The sequence below is a fragment of the Cygnus olor genome, chromosome 3 (genome assembly GCF_009769625.2).
Source record: "Cygnus olor isolate bCygOlo1 chromosome 3, bCygOlo1.pri.v2, whole genome shotgun sequence".
Taxonomy (NCBI): Eukaryota; Metazoa; Chordata; class Aves; order Anseriformes; family Anatidae; genus Cygnus; species Cygnus olor.
The window spans coordinates 20,118,644-20,140,735 of NC_049171.1; the positions used below are offsets into that span (position 1 = coordinate 20,118,644).

Sequence of the window (22,092 nt, forward strand, 5' to 3'; positions counted from 1 at the left end):
AAAAACAACAAGCAAACAAACCAAGACACCAACAATATTCATAACACTTATTTTATTAGCTAAAGTAAAAACACAGAAAAGCTGTTTTATATAAATTTGTCATAAATATTTCTAACATGGAAATTGAACAAAGTAGAACACAGTTGACTCTTGGTGACATTCTCCTTCCACTTGTTAGTACAAAATTTTTTAGAGAAATCTACTGCCGAGTAGTTAATTAACTACTTCTTTCTCAATGGAAACAGTATGAGAAATGACAGCAAGACAAGCATATGGCCAGTTTACAAGAAACCATATAAAACACTACTAGAAACCTCTTCCTCATCATACCTAATTACAGAATCACAGAATTGATGAGGTTGGAAAGAACCTTCTTCTGAGATCACCTAGTCAAAATTCCCCATTTAAGCAAGTTTTTGGGGGTCCTGTCCAGTCAGGTATTGAATATCACAGATGGAGGCTCCACAACAAATCTGGGAGACCTGTTCCAGTGTTCAGTCACCCTCACAGTAAAATGTGTTTTCTTGTGTTCAGTTTCATGGTTTTTAATTTGTGCCCGTTGCCTCTTGTCCTGTCAGTGGGCACTACTGAGAAGAGCCTGGCCCTCTCATCAAAATTCTCTTTCAAAAGGCATTTATACATTGATAAGACCTTCTTGAGCCTTCTCTCTAGGCTGAACAGACCCAGCTCTCTCAACCTCTCCTTGTATGAAAGATGCTCTAGTTGCTTCATCATCTTCATCACCCTTCACTGGACTCAATGTAGTAGTAACTCCATGTCTTTCTTGTACTGGGGAACCCAGAACAGGAGAAGCAGCACTCCATATGCTGTCTCACCAGTGCTGAGTAAAGGGATATGGTCCACCTCCATTGACCTGCTGGTAACACTCCTCCTTGTGCAGCCTAGGACACTGTTGGTACTCTTAGCCACAAGGCTGCCTGGCTGGCTCATGCTCAGTTTGTTGTCCACCAGGACCCCAAGGTCCTTCTTTTCAGAGCTGTCTTCTAGTAGTTGGTCCACAGTGTGTGTCAGTGCCAGGGTTTATTCCTCCCTAGGTGCAGAATTTTGCATTTCTTTTTGTTTTGTCAGCCAGTTTTCCATCCATCTCACTGCACACTTATCTAACCCATACCTTGTCAGCTTGTCTATGAAGTTTCTATGGGAGACACTGTAAAAAGCCTTTCTAAAGTTGAGGCAAGCAGAATTAGTTATCTTCCTTTACCCACCTATCAAGTTGGGTAACCTATAAAGGCTATCAAGTTGGTTAAACATGATTTTCCCTTCATAAATCCATGCTGACTATTCCCAATTACTTTCTTGTCTTTCATGTGTTTGGAAATGTTTTCCAAGATTAGTTTCTCCATCACTTTAACGTCCTTTTCCACCAGAACCCTGTCCCATTTTAGTCCCACCTAGGACTAGCAGTCCCTCATTTTAATTATGCTGTTTAGGTACCTTTTTTTGCCCTTTACATCCATTGACAGATTCAACTCTAGGTTGACCTTGGCTTTCCTGACCCCACCCCTGCAGGCATGGTTGGCTAGTAGCTCTGTATTTCTCCTGGTTCATCTGCCTCTGCTTCCACATCTTGTAAACTCTCTTCTTATGTCTCTGTTCAGACAGAATCTCCTTGATCATTCAAGAAGACCTCTTGCCACCTCCTGCTTGATTTTCCACTTGTTGGCATGCATCGTTCTTGAGTTTGAAGAAACTGATCCTTGAATATCAACCAGTTCTTTTGGACTGCTCTTCTCTCCAAGCATATCTTACATGGGATTCTTCCAAGTAGATCTTTGAAGAAGTTGAAATCTGCTGTCCTAAAATCCACAGCTGTGGTCCTGATTTTGTCCTGCCCCCTACTCTGAGGATCTTGAACTCAATCATTTCATAGACCATGTAGCTAAGGCTGCCTCTGACTTTCACATTCCTTTTCTTATTTGTAAGGATCAGATCCAGAAAAGCAACCTTTCACTTTTGTCTTCTGGATCACCTGTGTCAGGAAATTGTTATAGAAAACTCCTAGATTTTTGTACCCTGATGCATTATCCTTCCAGCAGTTATCAGGGTGGTTAAATTTCCCCATGAGGATCAGGGTCTGCAAATGTGAGTCTTCCTGTTGTTTGAAGAAGGCCTCATCCAGTTCTTCCTTATCAGAAGGTCTGTAGCACATACTCTCTAAAACAGAACCTACGTTGCTCTTTCCACTAATCTTTACCATAAGTTCTCAACTGATTCCTGACCTATCCTAATGCAGACCTTTCACAGAAAGTGCAACATCCCCCACACTCCCTCATCACTTTCCCAGCCTGTCCTTCCTAAACAGCCTGTATCCATCCATTGTATCACTCCAGCTGTGTGGCTATCCCAACGCTTCAATCACCTCATAGATCATAGTCTTATAACTGTACACTGACTTTATTCCTTCAGTTTGTTCCCCAGTAATGCATATCTGGGTTACAGTTCACATAATCATAACAGTGGAACTTGGATGAAGCACTAATTCTTCAGTATGTATACCTCAGATGTCGCTTTTTAGAAAGTTTAATTTTCAAACATTTTCCTTTGCTTAGTTTAGGACCAGTATAGAAGTAAAGAATAGCTGCAAGTACGTCTTTGAATCTAAGAAAGGGGATGATGTCATTTAAAAGTTTGTCAATATAAATTAAAGCTAATATGTAATGGCTGACACTCTGCAGTGGCTTAAATCACTTGACTGATTAATGCCACAATTTTGAATTAACCAAACAATTTTAAATGCAGTTATAGTGGAGATATTGTAAAGTAAGACATATTATTTCTATAAAATACTGCCAGGAGTACTTGGGAAATCACTTGCCAATTTTTGTCAATCACTTGCCAATGAACTCTTTCTTCCGTAGCCTAAAATTTTAAAGGGAAGAAATGAAATCAGAAATGTGCGTCACACAGCAGAAACTGTTATAACTGACTCCAGAGATCTAGCAAACCAAACTTTAGCATCAGCATACAAGGATGGGTCAAAGATGAGACAACAAACTCTAGTCACTCTGGTCTACAGGATTTTGCTAGCCTTACATCCTAGACATTCATCAGTGGACTGCTTGCTGTACCTGCACCAGTATGTTTGAGTTGTCAGAAGGCCAGTGAGGCCTTTAGAAAAGCACATTTGGCTTGGTCTGGGACAATGATTACTTGGCACAGTAGCACTGTCTGTAAGCACTCTCTGTTTCCTCCCTTGAAATGTAAAATTTAACTAATATTTGGAGCTGTCTTGGATTCATGCCAGTGCAGTGTCCTCATACCTAATCTCTTTTATGCTGTGAACTAATCTCTTTATGCTAATCTGAAGACAGGTTTTGTCTCTGGATTTAGAGCGGTAAAGAAATATGACCACGGTTGAAAGGGTAAAGAAATAAACTGTAAATAAAGATAAGAAACACCTACAAAGAAGGTATTTTTTCTCTTTTTCTGGTATTTTAAAAGATGAAACTATGAATGACAAGCACCATTCCTTTTTAGTTTTATCCCAGAAAGAAATAAGTCCACAGACCAATAAAAAAGGCTCAAAGAGTGGTCCTGAACAGCAGCTGGAAAACCAACTGCATATGCATCATATTATTGAAGTATTTTGTTTGTTTGCTTGTTTGTTTGTGAGACAATATTTTTTTGCTGGGGAATTATCATCCTGTGTTTTCTTTGTGCAATTAACAACAATGGACAGCTCAATCTCACATCATGACCAGGGTATTCACTGAAACAGGAAACCAGAAATGTGCCTTCAGTGAGATTCAGAGTTCGCGTATAGTTGTGTGGCGTACAACACTGAATATGCAAGTTTTGAGCACTTTAAAGTTTCTGTGTTTCTTTTGGGCGCTTTGGCAAGGAAAATATTCATCTACTTGAGTTTCCATTGTAGGTTTTCATGGAGTTTTAGAGAGATCTAGTCCCTGTTTCTCCAGAACAGGTACTACCCAGCATCAGTGTGCAACTACACTGAAGCTCCCAACCTAGAGTTTAAGGCCCAATATAGCTTCCAGATGTGCTGAAATGATGAAAAGAAGGAAGTACATAATTTATGCTATCCCTAAAAGGATTGACTGGGAATGTAATAGGTGGAAATTAGCTGATTCAGATGCTGAATTTAGATACTAATTAGAACTGAGACAGATTAGATATCCCTTCATAAAAACACTCAGGAATAGTGGTTTATTTACAACAAGAATGGAAAATGAAAGCTTACTTCTGTGTCTGTGTTATTTATTCAGTACCTTCATTTATTTTACAGAATCTGGCTGTACCTAAGACTGTGTGCATAGATTTTTTAAGTATGTTAACAGCTTTTCCATAGATCTTAATTTTATGATTTTTACAGCATTGTAAAAAAAAAAACAGAGAAAATCTTAATGGGCAGTAGATTTAAAAGCATTACCAATGCATGTTCTTCCATCTTCTGCCAGCTTGTAAGGATCAGTACAGAGACATATATAGCTGCCTTTAGTGTTAATGCATTTAGCGGATGGAGAGCATGGTGGATTAATTTCATTTTCACATTCATTGATGTCTGCAAAATAATACACAATGATCAATAATCATTATAAATTAGATAGGGATTACTACCTTATACACTCCCACTACAAGGATCTGGAAGTGAAAGTTATCACACACTTCTGGTGTGTTACACATTGACACTGCCAAAGGTCCTCACTGTTAGTTTAAAGCACAAAGTTGTTTTTACTTCCTTTTTCATGCTACTTCTTTTTTTTTTTTTTTTCTTTCATTTTTTTTTTCTTTTAGCTGGAAATGATGAAAAATAAAGATTTTATTTTGGTAATCTGCAAGAAGCTATAAATGTAAACAAGCTGAATTTTCAAAAATACAAACCATATACTTGAGAACAATTCTTGAATGTGTTTGTGTCCTAAGACTTCCAGTTCTTCTAAACCTTCTTCATACTGTGCTTTATAGCAATAATGAAAGTAATAACACTGACATGGTTCCATACACTTCTAGGAATAATTTTGAGGAGTCAAGCATTCAGGTTAGCTTTGGATACAAAATTTATAACAGTAATCTGTGATATTACTGCAAAAATGGTTGTTCCTAGAAGCTACGTAAATTCTGTGAAATGGCAGTATCTTGCCAGAATGATGAGCAGATGCACAATTACCCATTTGAAGATGCATATAAACATATTTTCCCTGAGGCCACTCAAGACCTTTCACAGTCTTATTATGCAGTGAAATGGGAATCAGTGTAAGTGAAGGAAAGAAAATACTCAATGAGGAAAAGAATACATTTTTTTCCTTATTTCTCTTTCTCTCTTCTTTCTGTGCAATTTTTCTTACACTCTTCATTTGGTTACTTAAAGATAGATGTCCAACACTGTTTTAGATGGTTTCCCATCAGTGCTGTATAATTGTCAGCCTATTCAATGTCTCAGACCCCTTGTCTTGGGAAGGACTGCAAGCCCATACGTGGGCAATAGCCTTCAGTAACTTCTCTTTCTGGTTATACTGCTTCCCTTCCTTCCCTACAGCAATGTTTGATCTGCTACTTTAGTGTAAGTAACTCTTTTTTCATCAGTATTAGAAACTGATCCTGTAAAAACAACTTACTGGCTTAGCTTAGCATTGTCTCTCAGACTACTTAGGGAAAGCTGTCATTGGAAATGGGATCAAACCTGATCCTTTCTTAAATTTTAATACTAAGCAGCAGCTGTGTCCAAATCTGTCAACTGAGACAGTCAAAAGAGTAATCATGCAAGGAATAATCTTAAATTTATGAATCCTTAAGAATATCTCCCATAATGCCTCTATGAAGCAGGAAACTAGTCTGTTGTTTGGGAGTTATTAATTTTCCTTAATGAGTGTTACACACTTCAAGACCACATTTTGGGTTAACTTCCACTGGTTTCATCTTTGGGAAGGAAAAACCTGAACACGCTTTATCTGCACTGTAATTCAAAGGTGCTATTTCAGTTTGCATAGGCCCAGAGTCATGTTATCTGTTAACTAACTCATTTTACGACCACCAAATAGTGTATGTCAGATCTCACCAGCCTACACTACTGCTCAAAGATAGTGGTACTTTATTGAAGCAAAGTAAACACAGTTATCTATCCAGTGTAAGATAACACTTAATATAAAGGTAGCACAGTCTGGCACTAAATGACTTCCTGAATCAATAGAAATGATTTCTGTCAAAGCCAAAGTTAGTAAGCAGGAATTAACAGCTTTCAAATTCCTATGCTTTTGCCAGCAGGCCACTTTGTTTTTTCCAGAGCAGCATGTAATTTTGAAACCATCTGCAGAAATGCTAAGCTCTATCCTCCTCATTATTTGCTTGATTTATTCCTAATTTGCTGAACATTTAAAAGAATGGGAACACATTGCACAGACATACATGGAACAAAGTGCTTTCTACTGTAAAACTCAAGTAGCATCTGCATAAGTGGGTTTTGATGGTTTTCTTTTAATAAAGGCATTGCTTATTTAATATATGCAGCAGCTTGTTTTCCTATAGCAGATATACAGTCTTTTGTTTACATTGCTGAACATTAAAAGAAACTAGGACAAGGAATGATTCATTCATATAACTTATTTATTCAGTTTGCTGCCAGAACATTAATCTATTGAAAAGATTTTATTTTAATTCATTTAACAGCTTTATTTCTTTATATGGTATTTATGTGGGTGGAATTCAGTGGATAAACAGGATTTGAATAAGGAAAGAGCTGCAAATTTCATTTGACTTTTTATACCAGGTATACAATTAGAATGAATAGCTTTCTATTCTGCTGTCACAGAAATACTGATAAGCAGACTTTATTGCAGATCAGCTGCAACACTTGCATTCAAATTAATTTACCACCATCCATAATATATTCCTAAATACAACCTTTTCAGGTTTCATTTTCTCTCATGCTCTCATAACTCTGAACAGAGTATGCATATAGAGATACATATATATACATACATATCATTAAAAACACTCATTTGAAATATGAACAGAGAAAGACTTCATACTTCATAGCTGTGAAGAGTGAAAGTCTTGTAATGAAACATTTGCCACATTCTCTTTCTCCCTATCCTCTTCCTTTCAACAGCAAAAATAAGGCAAAAGAAGAGAGAAGATAAAAATTAATTAAAATAACAGGAAATCGTTCCTCTGAAATTGTTCGTGAAATGAACTGATTTTAATGATTTCTTACTTGTTCTACTTTCCTACCTGCAGAAATAATTCACTTCTGGCAAATCTTTTCATGGATTGGAGAGAAGAGAGAGGGAGTTTGGAACAGAATGATAATAATTTGTTTAATTTCACTTGTATTCATTATTTTTCTTTGCCAATTTTGCTTAACTTATTAGGATAATACACAAACTACTGGTGCAGAGTTCACTTTCCATCCAGAGAATCCATTGAAGCAATTGCAGGAAAATGACAACAGTCTGGTTTGCTATTATATTGAATGTAGCAGGGAGCAATGTATAATTCTGACTTGCCTTTTTTTTTTTCTTCTTTTCCCTACTGGTTGTTAAATGACTCATTCTTTTTTTTTAATTAGGTAATTTCAAATGACATTTCCCTATCATCAACCTGATTGCTGAATCAGGATGGGAAGGTATAAGATAGCAAGCTGGATCAAGGAAGTTTCATGTTATTGTGTCATCCTACTATACATACAGAATGCTGACTATCTTTTAATCTTGTGAACTACATCCATAAGATTCATTCATACATACATCCAGGGAACGCAAAGTGAAAAAGACTTTAAACCATACATTTCAGGACAACATAGAAAGGAATTTACTTCTAATAAACTGTGATAGACTTAGCTTTTAAAAATTTCAGAAACAAATATGTATGTAGAGATATACCTATACAAACAGGAGCCTGAAATTCCATCCTTTACTTATGCAAGTTTTTGCTCTTCTCCTTGTAACTGAAATCCATGGTGACAGGAATAAGTCACTGTAGATTTTCCCCATTCTGAACAGTATACAAAATCACCATTTTCCACCCGTTTTGGTGTTCCACACGTTTCCTCTACAAATAATAAAAAAAAAATAATTAAAAAAAAATCACATTAAAAAATGCGAGCTTAGCATCGAAAATTGACATTATTCTCCATTATTGCTACAAATTAACTTAAGTGAAATTACTCACATGCTTTAAGATGATCAAGAATTTAAATTTTCATTTCTGGACAAGAATTTATATGGAATAACTCATGATCAATTTATAATTCTCGTAAAATTAACATTACCTTCTAACAGTGTGCTCTACAGGGATCTTAGTTAATGTATTTTTCTGTCCAAGAACTCCTGCCTCAATTACCATAATGTCTAAGTATCTCACAAAACCATTCATGTTATCAAGGTGAAGCTTCAAACAGTCACCTGATATAGAGGGGAAATTTGAGAGAGACAAAGACCAAGATCCCATTTCAAAGTATTAGAAATGCTAAAAGTTTGTGACAGACCAAGAATTCAAGACCTGCGGTAACCATGGTCAGTGCTCTAACTGCTGATTACTCATTCTCCCAGAAAAAAAGAAAAGAAGAAAAGAAAAGAAAGAAAAGAAAAGAAAAGAAGAAAAGAAAAGAAAAGAAAAAAGAAAGAAAAGAAAAAGAAAAAAAAAAAAAAGAAAAAAAAAAAAAAGAAAAAAAAAAAGAAAAAAAAAAAAAAAAAAAAAAAAAAAAAAAAGAAAAAAAAAAAATACACCAGATTACCAGATTACCTTCCTGATAGATTTCTTGCCAAGCTTCTAAATTCATCCCCTATATAGCCACAATGTTTAAAATCCTGTGGAAACCTTCCAAGTTGAAAGGCATCTGCTGGCACTTCAGAAATCCCTGTGTTGTCACAAATCACGCGGGACAAAGAGTGTTTTTTGAGTTCATGTTTTTGAGCCTCAGTGAAAATATTATCATTTTCCCACCAGAATCTGGAAAGGTTGATAGAATTATTTTGAAAAGATTAAATTCAAAGAGCTGATTATTCTTGCTTTCACAGTATCCTACGTAAGAGACCAGAGAATAAGAATTACGGCCAAATGTAGGTGGATACAACAATAATAAATTTAAACTCCATAATCTGCTGTTTTGCATACCCAAAATACAAGTCATGGCAAGACTAGCGTGAGTCCACAGTACTGGTGACCTCAGATGTCTTGTAAAAGTCAGATGGGTAAAATTATTATTCACGTATGCAGAATAATTCTTCAATAATGATACAAAACCACGAAAGTTACAATATTGAGAGAAAAATTCTTGAAGGTAAATTATCTGAATTGGATACCTAATCTTATGCAAACCAGCATTCACTGTGCATTCATAAATTGTTCTAAATATATTACAGCGAATCACGGGAGCAGCCATAATAGATACCCATACCATAGCATTTGAACTCTTCTTGCTATTACAGAATTGTTGCTATGAAAATGGGTATTACTGAATGCTTCTTTGTATATCTCCATTCAGTTCTCCATTTGCTAAGAAGACGTAGGTATGTAGATTAGCTATAGCAGAATATTTACAAACAGCAAATGTCATTTTGATAATACAAAATGGAGAGATTAAATGCTTCTTCCATTTTGTCAGATCAAAAGCATTGGCAGAAAAGAAAAAAACAGTGCTAGTATTGCAGCACCACATTAACGTATAGGCATACATAATATATTGTATAATATATAATAATATTACAAATTATATTAATAATATTTATATATACTATATGTTATATATCATGTACTACATACTATATTATAGTATATATTTTAGCCTATATACTAATAATAATAAATATAAATAATTATTATGTATAATATGTACATGCGCACATACAAATGTATATAAATATAAAAAAGCTTAGCAAGAAAAGGAAAGGAAAGAAAAAAGATAAACAGGATATTATCATTTTTATAACAAAGATGGGGCAACTCTATGAAAGATCACAGAGAGTGTATTTGGCTTAATTTTATACATTGAGACATCATGAATTGCATTTTTTTTTGAATAATTTATAGCACATCTCTGTTTACATATTAAACACTATCAAGCAATGTTAAATTGCTAAGATAGTCCCCTGTGGTAGTCAGGTCAGTTATTATTTTCCCCGCCACTAGGCAGGCAGGATCTGAGCTAACATCACCTAGGACTATTACCAGTAGAGTATGGATGAACCAGTTGAACTCAGGATAGAATCAACTGAACTCAGGATTGAACCAATTGAACTCAGGATTTGGTATCTGTAATATTGGGGGATCAACACTAGGGTTTCTAGTAAGGGCTGTCTGTGGTGTTCATGTTTACACCCCTCTAATTGGAAGGGAACAGCAGTGGACCCTGTACAAAACCTGCGTACGTGTGGTATGTTAGGTTTAATATGAGCCCTTTGAAATGTTTCCATGCAAATGAGAAGTCTGATAATCTCGTTTGTGTTCTGGGGAACGTAGGGGCTGGTGGTGTGCCCCATGGGGTTTTTCAGGACAAATTGCACCCTGCTGACAACAGTTTTCTCAGAAGTGCAAAGTCACTCAGAGTCATTAAACTTGGTTAAGTAAGCTAAGTGCATGTGAAATTTTGCAGAACAAGCTTTAGGTACAGGAAAATAGTTGCTTATGGTAAGACAGTTTGGGGGGAAGCCTGTCCCTCTCTGCCTGTGTTGGAGGAGGAGGGAATCTACACGACCAGGGATGGGGTGAATATCCCGTCCCATACTTCAGGAGCACTGTGATAAGAATCACAGAAGAGAGAGGGGCGCTGGAGAGAGAGAGAGAGAAAAAAAAAAAAGGCACCTTCCTTCTACTCTCACCTACACAGTGACCCCAGACTTCTCAGAACATCCTGAAATGTCACTGACTCTTACCAGAATCTTTCCCATATCCAAAGCTGTCAAAGGCTTTGCTTCACTCAGTTCCCCTGCACCTTCTAGTTTCTTCTTTCATGTACATTAAAACTTATTCTACTTTCATCACAAAATTCAGTTTGTCTACACTGCTGAGAAGGCTTGAGCAGATCATTATTTTTTAATCTACCCAGCAGCTAGGGGACTGCTCTAACAAAGGTTGCTCCAAAAGATATGTATCAGATCACCAAAATTTTACAGGTGAATTTTACAGGGTTAAAGTAAAAAAGAAGAAAAATAAAATAACATAAAATTAAATAGAGGCACAATCCTCTGCACAATCCCTATGCAAATAATGACAAAGTCAGCTACAGGCCTTTCATCCAGTCATTACAAATTCTGAGATCAGAGAGGGATTCAGAGCAGGAAGGAACAGAAAAATAAAGTAACATCCGATGGAATAGAAACAATTGGTTCCAGGTGACCAGGTGATTTGACCAGATAGGGCCTGGGTTTAATACATTGCAAAAAGAAATCCCTTTGTTTGTCATACTACTGACTGAAGATTTTAAGGCTGTGAGGATGAAGTCAGTCAAAAATTCTGTTTATCCTTGATTTATGAATTTAAACCAGTACGTTCAAAAAGATGTTTTGAAATTCCTATTTACTGACACATGGATTAGTGTATCTAGTATGCATGTAGTGTTGCTAATGCAGACACAGGTAGTATCTGATACAGAATGTGACAAGTCACTGCAATGAATTTTAGACTTTTCCATTCTTACTCTTACTGTGAGACAATGATAACTTTATACCCTCCTAACTTCATAAATAGTTCCATATCATAGTCTCAATAACTGAATATCATTTCACATCCAGGTTAGCTGTCATAAAAAAATTATGACAGAAACTTGGGGAATTCATTTAGCATTAGAAATATTCTTTTCACAATTTGGAGTTAACATGTTAAATTATCTTAGCTTTAATTACTGTTAATAGTATCATAAGACACTGAAAAATAGAAGCAAGGCTAGAAGGACCCCAATAGATATCCTTCCCCAGATAGGGTCAGGGATACCTATACAATTCAGAAGACTTACAATCATTTTTTCTTAACACTGTTGAGTGGAATGTTTGCTGTCTATACAGTTTGTGTTAACAAGATACCACCTTTATGATTAACGTTGTTTTTTCCTGTGAGCTAATTAATTAACATTTTTTTAAGTTCGGATTTAAATTCTGCCTCAGCTGCTTATTTACATAATGGCTTCTTTCCACAACAGTGACTTATGAGAGGAGTGTAAAGGTGAGAGGAAGGACCAGATAGATGTACTTAAAACACCACTGCTAGTGTGGTGTGAGTCGTTTAAAATTAGTCCTCTCAGAAGATTCAAAATTACTGCCACAAGTATATATCACGGAAATGAAGAAAAAAAGTTTGGTTTTGTAATTGCTTCAGGAACAGCAATATGATAAAGGAACACCTCACACCCTTTTGTGGCCTGAGACTGCATTTCTGCTGCCTTCCTGGTGTGGAGTGTTGTACTGGTGGCACTTGTGCAGGATTAGGTGAAGGAAGATCCTCTCTGTCTGATAAGGCTGTTCTGGGAGCACTTTGCATTCCTGAATCCCATAAGACCAACTACCTGGTGTTTTTATTAACCTTTCTAGGAAGCCTGTATTACAGCTCTCCAAATCTCTATTCTGAATTTGCTGTTTGCTGTGGAAAATGTTGAGATACTTCCAGTTAAGGACCCTGAGCCTAGTGCAGCCCTCAGGGACTGGATAGCTAAGACTGTACAGTGCTACATCCATCCACACAGAATTTAATTGCCCCGGCACAATTAGCTGCTGTTGGCACCTTGCATTTCCATCAGAAGTACAAAGTTGGTCATTTCAGTACCATAGAAACAATCTCTAAGTCTGGATTTGAAACTGTATACAGACTAAAGAAGGAAAAGCAAAAGCTCACTCAGAGGAACTAGGATAAAAATTAGGAATTGGCAGTGAATAATTTGTTTAAAGCACATATAAGCATCATGTTGTCTTACATTCTGGGAAGTAGCCTTACATATCTGTAAGATGACCATTGGTTCTGATTAGTATACAAATGATTCCACAGCATGAATCAACTTACCGGTCACCATCCCTTAGAGCTTTCATTTGCTTTCCAATTATACATGCAAACAGGGGACCAGTTCTAGCACCTGGAAGAAAGTCTTCTACTAAACCACCAAGCCAAACATCAATATTGCTAGGATTATGGTACAATTCCATGATTTTTTCAGTGACTTTCTGATTGGTTATTATTGTATTCAGGTCAGTTTGAGTTTCCAGTTTTGGTAAGCCACAGAATTCACGCCAGTCATTATAACCTATAAATATGATGTTAAAAGGAATATTAGACTTGACTATAAACGTGATATTTAAATTAATAAGTTTAAAAGCACTGGATTCTGACAACCTTAATCTCAATTGTGGACAGTTATGTCTAAAAATAGACCTATTATTATTGATTAAGTTGATTGGAGAAATTATGGCAGGATCTGAAACAACAAGATATGCAAATGTTACATCACTTTCATGAAGGAAAATAAGGTTCTTCACTATTTATTAAGCAATGAAAACATGATAATAAAGGGTTATTTCACAGAAACATGCACAGAAGCATGCACTTTGTGTTGACATTTTCAGACCAGATTGGGATGAAGAAAGGACAAGAAGTAACCTGAACTAAGTTAGTGACTAAAATACATTACTAGGGATAGTGTCCTAAGACATATGTACAATTCCCTGGGGAAAAAAAATAAATAAAATTACGCATAAACACACACACACAGATATATATAATTCTTTTGCGTTAATAGAATCAACTTCCCCCACCTCCCAACAATACTTGCATTTTGGTCCTGGAGACCAAAACTCCATTTCTACTCTAGTGTAGCTGAGAGCTTTAAACTCCAAGCTGGAGTCAGACTTCATTTCTACTGTCCAGGGCCACATTCCTAGCTACAGGGTCACACAGCTTTAACAGGAGAAGTGGAGAGAGTTGTCATCCAGAAACATAACATCTTCAGACAATCAGTCAGTCCTACTTCTGTGGGTAGAACATCAGGCTTGGAGCATAGAAGGACAGCCAGATTTGTTCCTTATTCATGCAGACAAGTGGTCTGATCAGGCAGGGAGTCAGGACTGAAAACCTACCGTAGATTTTAACACCCAATGTAATTAAATTAACTAAACTCCAGCACAGTCTTCTCTAAACTTGTACATCCATGGCCTGATAGGCTCATAGTCCTTGAGAGTTTATTTCTACCCTGGGTGCACAGAGCAAGAAATCTAATGCAAAAAGTGGGCATAAAAATGTAATGTTTCTCAAAGTGACGTGTACATCTAACTAAGCTACCTATACCACTCCTGGGGACATCTCAACACCTTTTACTCTCAGTCCAGCCAACGAGGTTGTGTCTAAATAGACCTCTCCCACAGGCAGGGTGCAGCCTGCAGATACCAAGTAGCTGCTGCAGACAAAAAATCCCTCTCCTCTGGAGCTGGATTCAGCAAGAACCGGTGTCAGGTACCTGCACCAGGCATACCCACATCCACTCACCAATACTGGTCTTCCACTTCCAGAACTGAGAGGTTATTCTAATTTCAAATGCTGGGCAACATTTTGTTTTCATCAAAGTCAAAAATATTAGCAATATTAGCAAAAGAAACTTGTATTACTTTTCTGATAAAAACCTATTATTAAATAACTTATATACCAAATACAAGCAGTGATAGTTCAGTTACTGACTGGAAGTAAATTTAAGAAAAGTCAGTAGACCTGGGAGTCCATGATCACGGCCACGCTGTAAATTTAATGATGCTAAATCAAGTGAACCATTATTGGATAACACAAACAGTTTTTCTGTTAACTCTTCAGTCATCAGTTGATTTTGCACCTGTAGTTTTGCTGAATGTGCAAGAAGACCCCTTAGCAAAGGATCCAAGCCTCCTTTAAACACAAAAATAATATAATGTTAGAGCATGTATATAAACCATTATAATGTTCTTAACAAATGTAAATGTATGTATGCTTCTATATATTTTTTAAACATTGGTCACGTAGCCTTTTATATTCAAACAAATGCAAAAAATTGCTTCAGGTTGATGTAAGAGTGGTAATCTTATGAAAAGGTTCCACCTGTTTCTTCAGGTATAAGAAAATTTTAAACCTGACAATACATGTATCCAAAAAAAAAAAAAAAAGTATATAAGATATCATCAATTTATTGTCAATCTACCAGACTGATTTAATCTGGAGAGTAATTTCTATCTGATTCAGTGGACTATTTACCTAAAATAATTGTTCCAGTATTAATTCTCTGGAACCTGTTCAACAGCCTAAATCAGTGATGTAATTAAATAAATGTTCCTATTCTTAACTTAAGACCAGTAACCTTAAAAAAGTTATAATATTCTGGGGGAAACAAACAAAACAACCCCATTCCCCCTGCCCTCACCCTCCACACACACATAAAACAACAGTTTAAATAAAAAACATACCTTCTTTAATGAGCCTCCAGGGACTAAAGAAAACTTCATGCAAATGAAGATTTGGGAGTTCTGGATCATCTAAATACTGTGAATTCAATCGCCTTACTATTGGTTGGATTGTTGCATGACCAAAACGAAAAGCAGCTGTTGAAAATATGTTAGAAACTGTAGGATTTATTGTGGGATCATAACCTGTATAAAGGCCAATATGATTAAAAGCATCTGGACCAATGATTTGGGAATGTAATCTCTTAAAGTAATAATCTGAAAGAAAAGAAAAAGAAACATATCATTCAGTGTTTTGATAGTTACAGAATCACAGAATCACAGAATCATCTAGGTTGGAAGAGACCTCCAAGATCACCGAGTCCAACCTCTGTCCTAACACTAACAAAACCTCCACTAAACCATATCACTAAGGACTACATCTAAACGTCTTTTAAAGACCTCCAGGGATGGTGACTCAACCACCTCCCTGGGCAGCCCATTCCAATGCCTAACAACCCTTTCAGTAAAGAAGTTCTTCCTAATATCCAACCTAAACCTCCCCTGGCGCAACTTGAGCCCATTCCCCCTCGTCCTATCACCAGGCACGTGGGAAAATAGACCAACCCCCACCTCTCCAGCCTCCTTTAAGGTACCTATAGAGAGCGACAAGGTCGCCCCTGACCTCCTCTTCTCCAGGCTGAACAATCCCGCTCCCTCAGCCACTTCTTGTAAGACTTGTTCTCCAGACCCCACACCAGCTTCGTCGCCCTTCTCTGGACTCTCTCGAGCACCTCCATGTCCTTCTTGTAGCGAGGGGCCCAAAACTGAACACAGTACTCAAGGTGCGGCCTCATTGAAAAGTAATGGTTTATATGTATAGAATGCCTTTTTCATCACTCATCTATTCCCAAGCATTTGGCATGATGAACATGTGAGTTGGTGAATAATAATGTACTTGTTGTAGTCAGGAGACAAATGACTGAAGAGAAGCAGTGGCAGGGTTCAGTACACTAGTGAGGTTCCTTTAACCTCCTACCAAAAAAGCTAGACCAAACACTCCTCAGCAGAGAGTACCAGTATTGCTCACTTCTAATCCAAAGGGGGTAAATCCAGCTCTTAGGAGATCTGCTAATATTTAAAACTTGGATTGTGATAGCATGAATTCTAATGCCCTTAAAAATAGAAAGGAAAGCATGAATTACTATAAAAACATTCATGAATGGTTGTTGATAGGAAGAGATTCTATTTTCAGACTATATATGTGACACAAATCCTCTTTATTGAATATTTTAAATACCCAAACTTTAAAATACTGATGCCAAGAATCCCTTGATAGACATTTTATAAACTAACTCAAGCCAATTTATAGACTCCTAAAAAACACACTTCAAAAATGAAAATGGTGATAAACACATTCTGACAAATGTTTTTGCAATATGATAGTATTCCAGTCACATGAAAAAAAAAAATCATATAGGTAATACTGAGAAAAAAAAAAAGTGGAAAAATCTAATGTACCAAATAAAATGAAAGTGTATTATAGGCTAAAGATTACACTGCACTCAATAAAGCATAACAGGATGAATATGAAGCATAGTGAATTCAACAAAACACATTATAGATTCAATATATTATGCAGTAAATATACTTTGAGTAAACGTACTTTGAGCTTGGTATAGTGAATACTGAAAAGCTAGCTGTCACAAAATGACTGTATGAGAAACTTGTATCTTTATTTTAAGCATGACACAGAGACAAACAAGCCCCTGCTGAATTCACACACTTTTCTCATAAGGCAGAGCTCACGACCACTTTGTTGTCAAGTATATTAAGTCAGGTCATGCAGCAAACACAATATTTGGAAGAATAAGTTAGAATTCCCTTTACAGGTCCTTTAATACAGCTTAAAATTAAAATCAAATAATTGTTGGAAATTAATACTCACATTGTCATTGGAGAAGTTAAACTTTTCCTACATTCACAAAGGTTTAGCAAAGCAACAATTCCTTCTAATTTTAGATTTAGTTAGTTTTTATGGGCAAGATAATGACACATTGTTTCATTACTACAAAGGGCAGAAATACAGGTTTTCCAAGCCTCATTCATCTTGACTTGGGGTTAAGTGTGACTTGAAAGTATGAACGAGGCACCTCTACCCATAAATTCAAAAGAATGGGTAGAAAAGGATATTTTTTGCCATCATCTTAACAGACATGCAGAAACCTTAAATAGGTCTAGATCAGCCCTGGACACAAACATCCTGATATGACTCTCATTTTTTGTCTCATTGTAAATGAAATCCGAAGCTAAGCAGCCCATAAAGGCCAGATTGCCCAAACAAAAGGGCAATTCAGATTTTCATTTGCTCCAGAGGCAAGATCTGAATTTTGTTTCCTTGGCAGGGAAAGAGGGTTTGTTGTTTCTAGACATGAAAACTAAAAGGCTAAAGGTAAAAAGGAGTCATACACCTGCCTTGAGCTAGGAGAGACATATATTTGATGGAAACTTATGATGGCTAAAAAAAGTTCCATCAAGCAGAGGTGATCTTTAGACAATATAGACTAAGGTGATAAAGCAGAAAAATGATACTGACAGAAAGAATCTGGAATCTGACAGAGAACCATATCCAAAGTAGCGTGTTGCATCCTTCATGTAGACTCTGAACATACTTTACCTAAATTTGTCTGCATGAAAACAAGGAGAGGCTCACTACAAGTTCTAACTGACACATATACAAGTTTTAAAGAAGGTGTAAACAGCTCAGAAACAGCAAAATTATTTTTCTTAAAATTATTTTGCATGCACTCCCTGCCATAAAAGAATTATTTGAAAGGTTTTTTTCTCTTTTATATTTGGCATAAATAAGCATAATACATAATTTCAATACAGTTTTTCTTCCACAATTGAGACTCTTCTGTGGAAAAGAAGGAACATTCTTGTCTAAAAATATGTCAATAAAATCAGAACCAGAAAGAGGTAGTTCTATAAGAAGAAAGTACAAGCAACTACAATAAACCATGCTGCCATTTATTACTTATTTTGACTCTATTTATGAAGAATAAGTTAACTTTGGGTGTGGTCTCAGCACTTTGTGACATTTATCACATTAGTGGATTAGTGGTAATCCAAGTTCCTCTTAAGAGACATTTAGCACCTCATAGAATCGACTCAGAATTCCATAGAAACCTCATAAAGAAGTTAACTTTAATCAATAATGTCAATATTCTACTGTCTCAAAGCAGTCATTGTTTCAAAGGTACAATTTAGTAAAAAATGATGAAAAATGAGCACTATCTTTTAAATAGAAGCCATGTGCTCTGTATTTAAATGACTTTAATAGCCTGTATGACCAGATAGTAACAGAGGTATTAACAGTATTTAAATGTTATTAATTTAGTCATGTCAGAGAAAATAAAACTCTGATTTCCTAGCAATACAATCAAACATCTGGTAATTATCCAGAGAGAATCTAAATAATAAAACTGTCAGAAGAGGCCTTGTACAGATTAATCATAGCATGAATCATATATACACTGTGTATAGAAAGTAACTGAATCTTGACATGCAAACACAAATGCTACTCAAAGTCAAACAGGCTTCGTGGGAAAGGCAGCATCCTTCACAAGGCAGAACTGCAACAGGAGCTGAAATGTCTTTATGTATTCAGCAAGCATCCTGACTGGATTTGCCTCCAGGATGGGCCCCTCCAGCGAAATTCATCCATACATTAGTTAATTGAAAATATCTTACAAAATTTCATATTATTTTTGAGATTTTGTTGTTGTTGTTGTTCATGTTAAAAGCTATCTCAAATTAGGTGCAAAAAATATAGAAATTCATAATACTTCCTCATTAGGTTCAGCAGACTTTCCTTTCTTAACCCACTCCAACATTTTCCAGAAAGCTGTGAATTTGACAAAAAAATGGAAAAGGAAGATCAAAAGAAGATTGCAGAAGAAATATATGAATGACTGTAAGAATAAGTAAGGTTAAAAGGGCAACTAATCTTTGCCATTGGCCAGAGGTAACTGCAAAGAATAATAGTATCTCATTGAGGCAGTGAAGTGCCAATTAAATGAAGCTCATCTGCTTTGGAAATATTTCAGAGATAATAGAGAACAGGAAAATCTATTGAAGGTGTTTAATTTCTTAAAGTACTACGTACAGTTGTTTGAAATTCTCATAGTAAATATTAAAGGATTTACAGCTGAAGTTGAAGCCCTAAACACTTTAAAAAATGTTGATTGTATGAGAGTTCAAGTCTTAATAAATAATGAACACATTATAATAGCTCAGTCAATAGTCTGAACTATACTTTTATAGACATGAGTTATGTCAGAGTGAAACACATTCTTTTATAATATATATTATTTATCTATTTTTCATCTATCATTTCATAGTTAAAGCTTAAGTTTAAGCTCTGAGAGGAGTTATTTAATGATCCAATTTCACAAACAAGTTTCATCCATGTTAGCCATGGTGAACCCTATAATTTTACTTCAGTTAAAGTATGTCAGCTGTTTAAGAGACCCATTTTCAGCCCACACATAAGTATAAGGCAGAGATGGATGCAAGATACTTCGAGAACACAGGAAGGTATACAAGGAAGAGAAAAAAACCCACACACTGAAAACTAAATGCAGTTGTCAGCTACAGGTGGGATCAACTGCCAGTAACATCATTATTTCAGAGATCCTTCCTTGAAATCATGAAGAATTAAAAAGAATTTGAATCAGACTGATCTGTGAAGCTCTTGCATCACTCTTTGACTAGTGCTACTTCATTCGGCATTCACAATCAGAATGAAACCAGCACACATGCATGCAGTTTCAACTCGCAAACCAGATATATATGAAACAGTAATGTTAAGACTCTAGCAGTTCCATAACTGAATGTTTTTTCCTGTTTTGTCTACACTTTTTGTTTAAAGGAAAAACAAATTTAAACTATTTTCCCTCTAATAGCTTTAAAGGGGTTCTTCCAACATTAACCATTTTGTGATTCTGTGTCCTAGTTCTGCTCATTCTGTTTTCTCAGGTCAAAATAAGAATAACTGAAACAAGGAGTAAGTTTCATTTTGTTAAGCAGATGACAATAAAGAATTGTGTTTTTATTTGTTTGTTTTGTTTTTTTGTGTGTTTTTTTTTCACAAAACACTGTATAAGTCAAGGTGTATATTTTTTACTACAGCATATTGCAGTGTTTATAGTTTAGAGTTAAGCATGTGTCTCTCACATAAAATACAAGAAGAGAATTAACCACTGTTATGGCTTATTTAAACTACTACTTACCAATGAAACATGCCAACAATGCAAACAAAAATCTGTTTTGTCCAAGACAATAACAGGCAAATGTTATGTTAGGTAACTTTGTCAGGTTCCTACTATTAAATGCTTGCCACTAGAGCTATTTATGCTGTCAGAAAGCATCAAGGAGGAAAAGCATAGTCTAGAGACATCTATTTTTTTCATTTCCTTATTCTAGAAATAAAGGAAGGCTTTTTGTCCAATTCCCTATAAACATAGCAGCAGGCAAAAATTATGTTTGAAATTATTCATTCCAAAAAGAGAGAATTTGAGAAATGTGTAGCAACTGAAATAAAATTTTAGAGTGGAGATCTCAAAGTAACTTCAGCTAGAGCTGTTATTACTGTGCTGGTTAGCGTACCACATTAACAGAGATACTCCAATTATCTCTCTTAAATGAATATCTCTGAACCAGCCAGATATAACTGAAACACAATTCTAATGAGCCATAAGCAAATCTCATTAGACTGTGATACTGGTAGAGATAATGAGTAGCCCAGATTTATGCAGCATATTGCCTTGCACAAAGTATTTTCTTTCAGGCCATAATGCTACTGGACATAGATCAGAAGTACTTGAACACATAGAAGTCTGCTTTTGGATTTTCACTCTTCTTCTAACAAATACTAACAACCATTTTGACTTGTCAGTGCAATTATTTTAAGCAAAGAGGACATTTACAGCAAAGGAGCTGCCATAGTTAATGTAAATAAAATATATAAAAAATGAATGCCAATTTTTTCAAAAGGACTGACTAAATTAAATTAATGTTATTTTTCTGAAATCATCTGTCTTTAAGTGCAAATAACAACATGCCAGAGAAGGAAGGTGGTTTCTTACAGGAAGTATTATGCACATTTAACTAAAACTACTGGCAGAAGAAAGGATATGTGTTTTATTGTAATAGTGAAATTTTCCTACCCCTCTCCCAATTTAACTTCATAACAGTCATGTTTTGACACCAAATAATCTGTTTCTAACAATCAGAAAGCATATGAAAGTCATCTAGTTTTCAATTTATTCTGGTCCTGATATAGCATTAATGGTGAATCTCCATAAAGACAAAAGCCTCGGTGAGGATCAGAGGAGCAATGCCAGGTGGAGTAACCTGAGTACCCAAACTATCAAAAAGGGGTTGGCTGTTCTCTGAGGCAACCAGAGAGAGTGGCCATACCCCAAACCTGAGGATGAACCCACCAAGATGAGGCAATGAAAGAAACTGTCACCTGAATGTTGGGCAAGCTAAGTGGGTGATGGCCAAGAGGAGGTAGGACACATTGTGGGATGCAGGGAGAAGAGGATTTGAGGACTGTGTAAAACTTGGTATGCAATATTTAAATCATTGCATTGTTGGAATGTGTAAAACACTGCAGTGAAACGTGATTGTTGGAATGTGTGAAACACTGGGGTATTCAGGGTTGGGAATAAAG

At 36.0% G+C, this 22,092-nt stretch overlaps 1 protein-coding gene across 1 annotated transcript in view; it reads right to left on the bottom strand.

Moving 5' to 3' along the window:
• Positions 1-634: 634 nt before the first annotated feature.
• TPO (thyroid peroxidase) overlaps positions 635-22,092 on the bottom strand; it is a 46,626-nt gene continuing 25,168 nt past the window's right edge. The window contains 11 exon segments of the mRNA XM_040550869.1: positions 635-789; positions 4,409-4,540; positions 7,857-7,874; positions 7,877-7,903; positions 7,906-8,025; positions 8,719-8,759; positions 8,761-8,925; positions 12,964-13,201; positions 14,656-14,826; positions 15,378-15,602; positions 15,605-15,632. Coding sequence (XP_040406803.1) covers positions 635-789; positions 4,409-4,540; positions 7,857-7,874; positions 7,877-7,903; positions 7,906-8,025; positions 8,719-8,759; positions 8,761-8,925; positions 12,964-13,201; positions 14,656-14,826; positions 15,378-15,602; positions 15,605-15,632 — 1,320 coding nt within the window.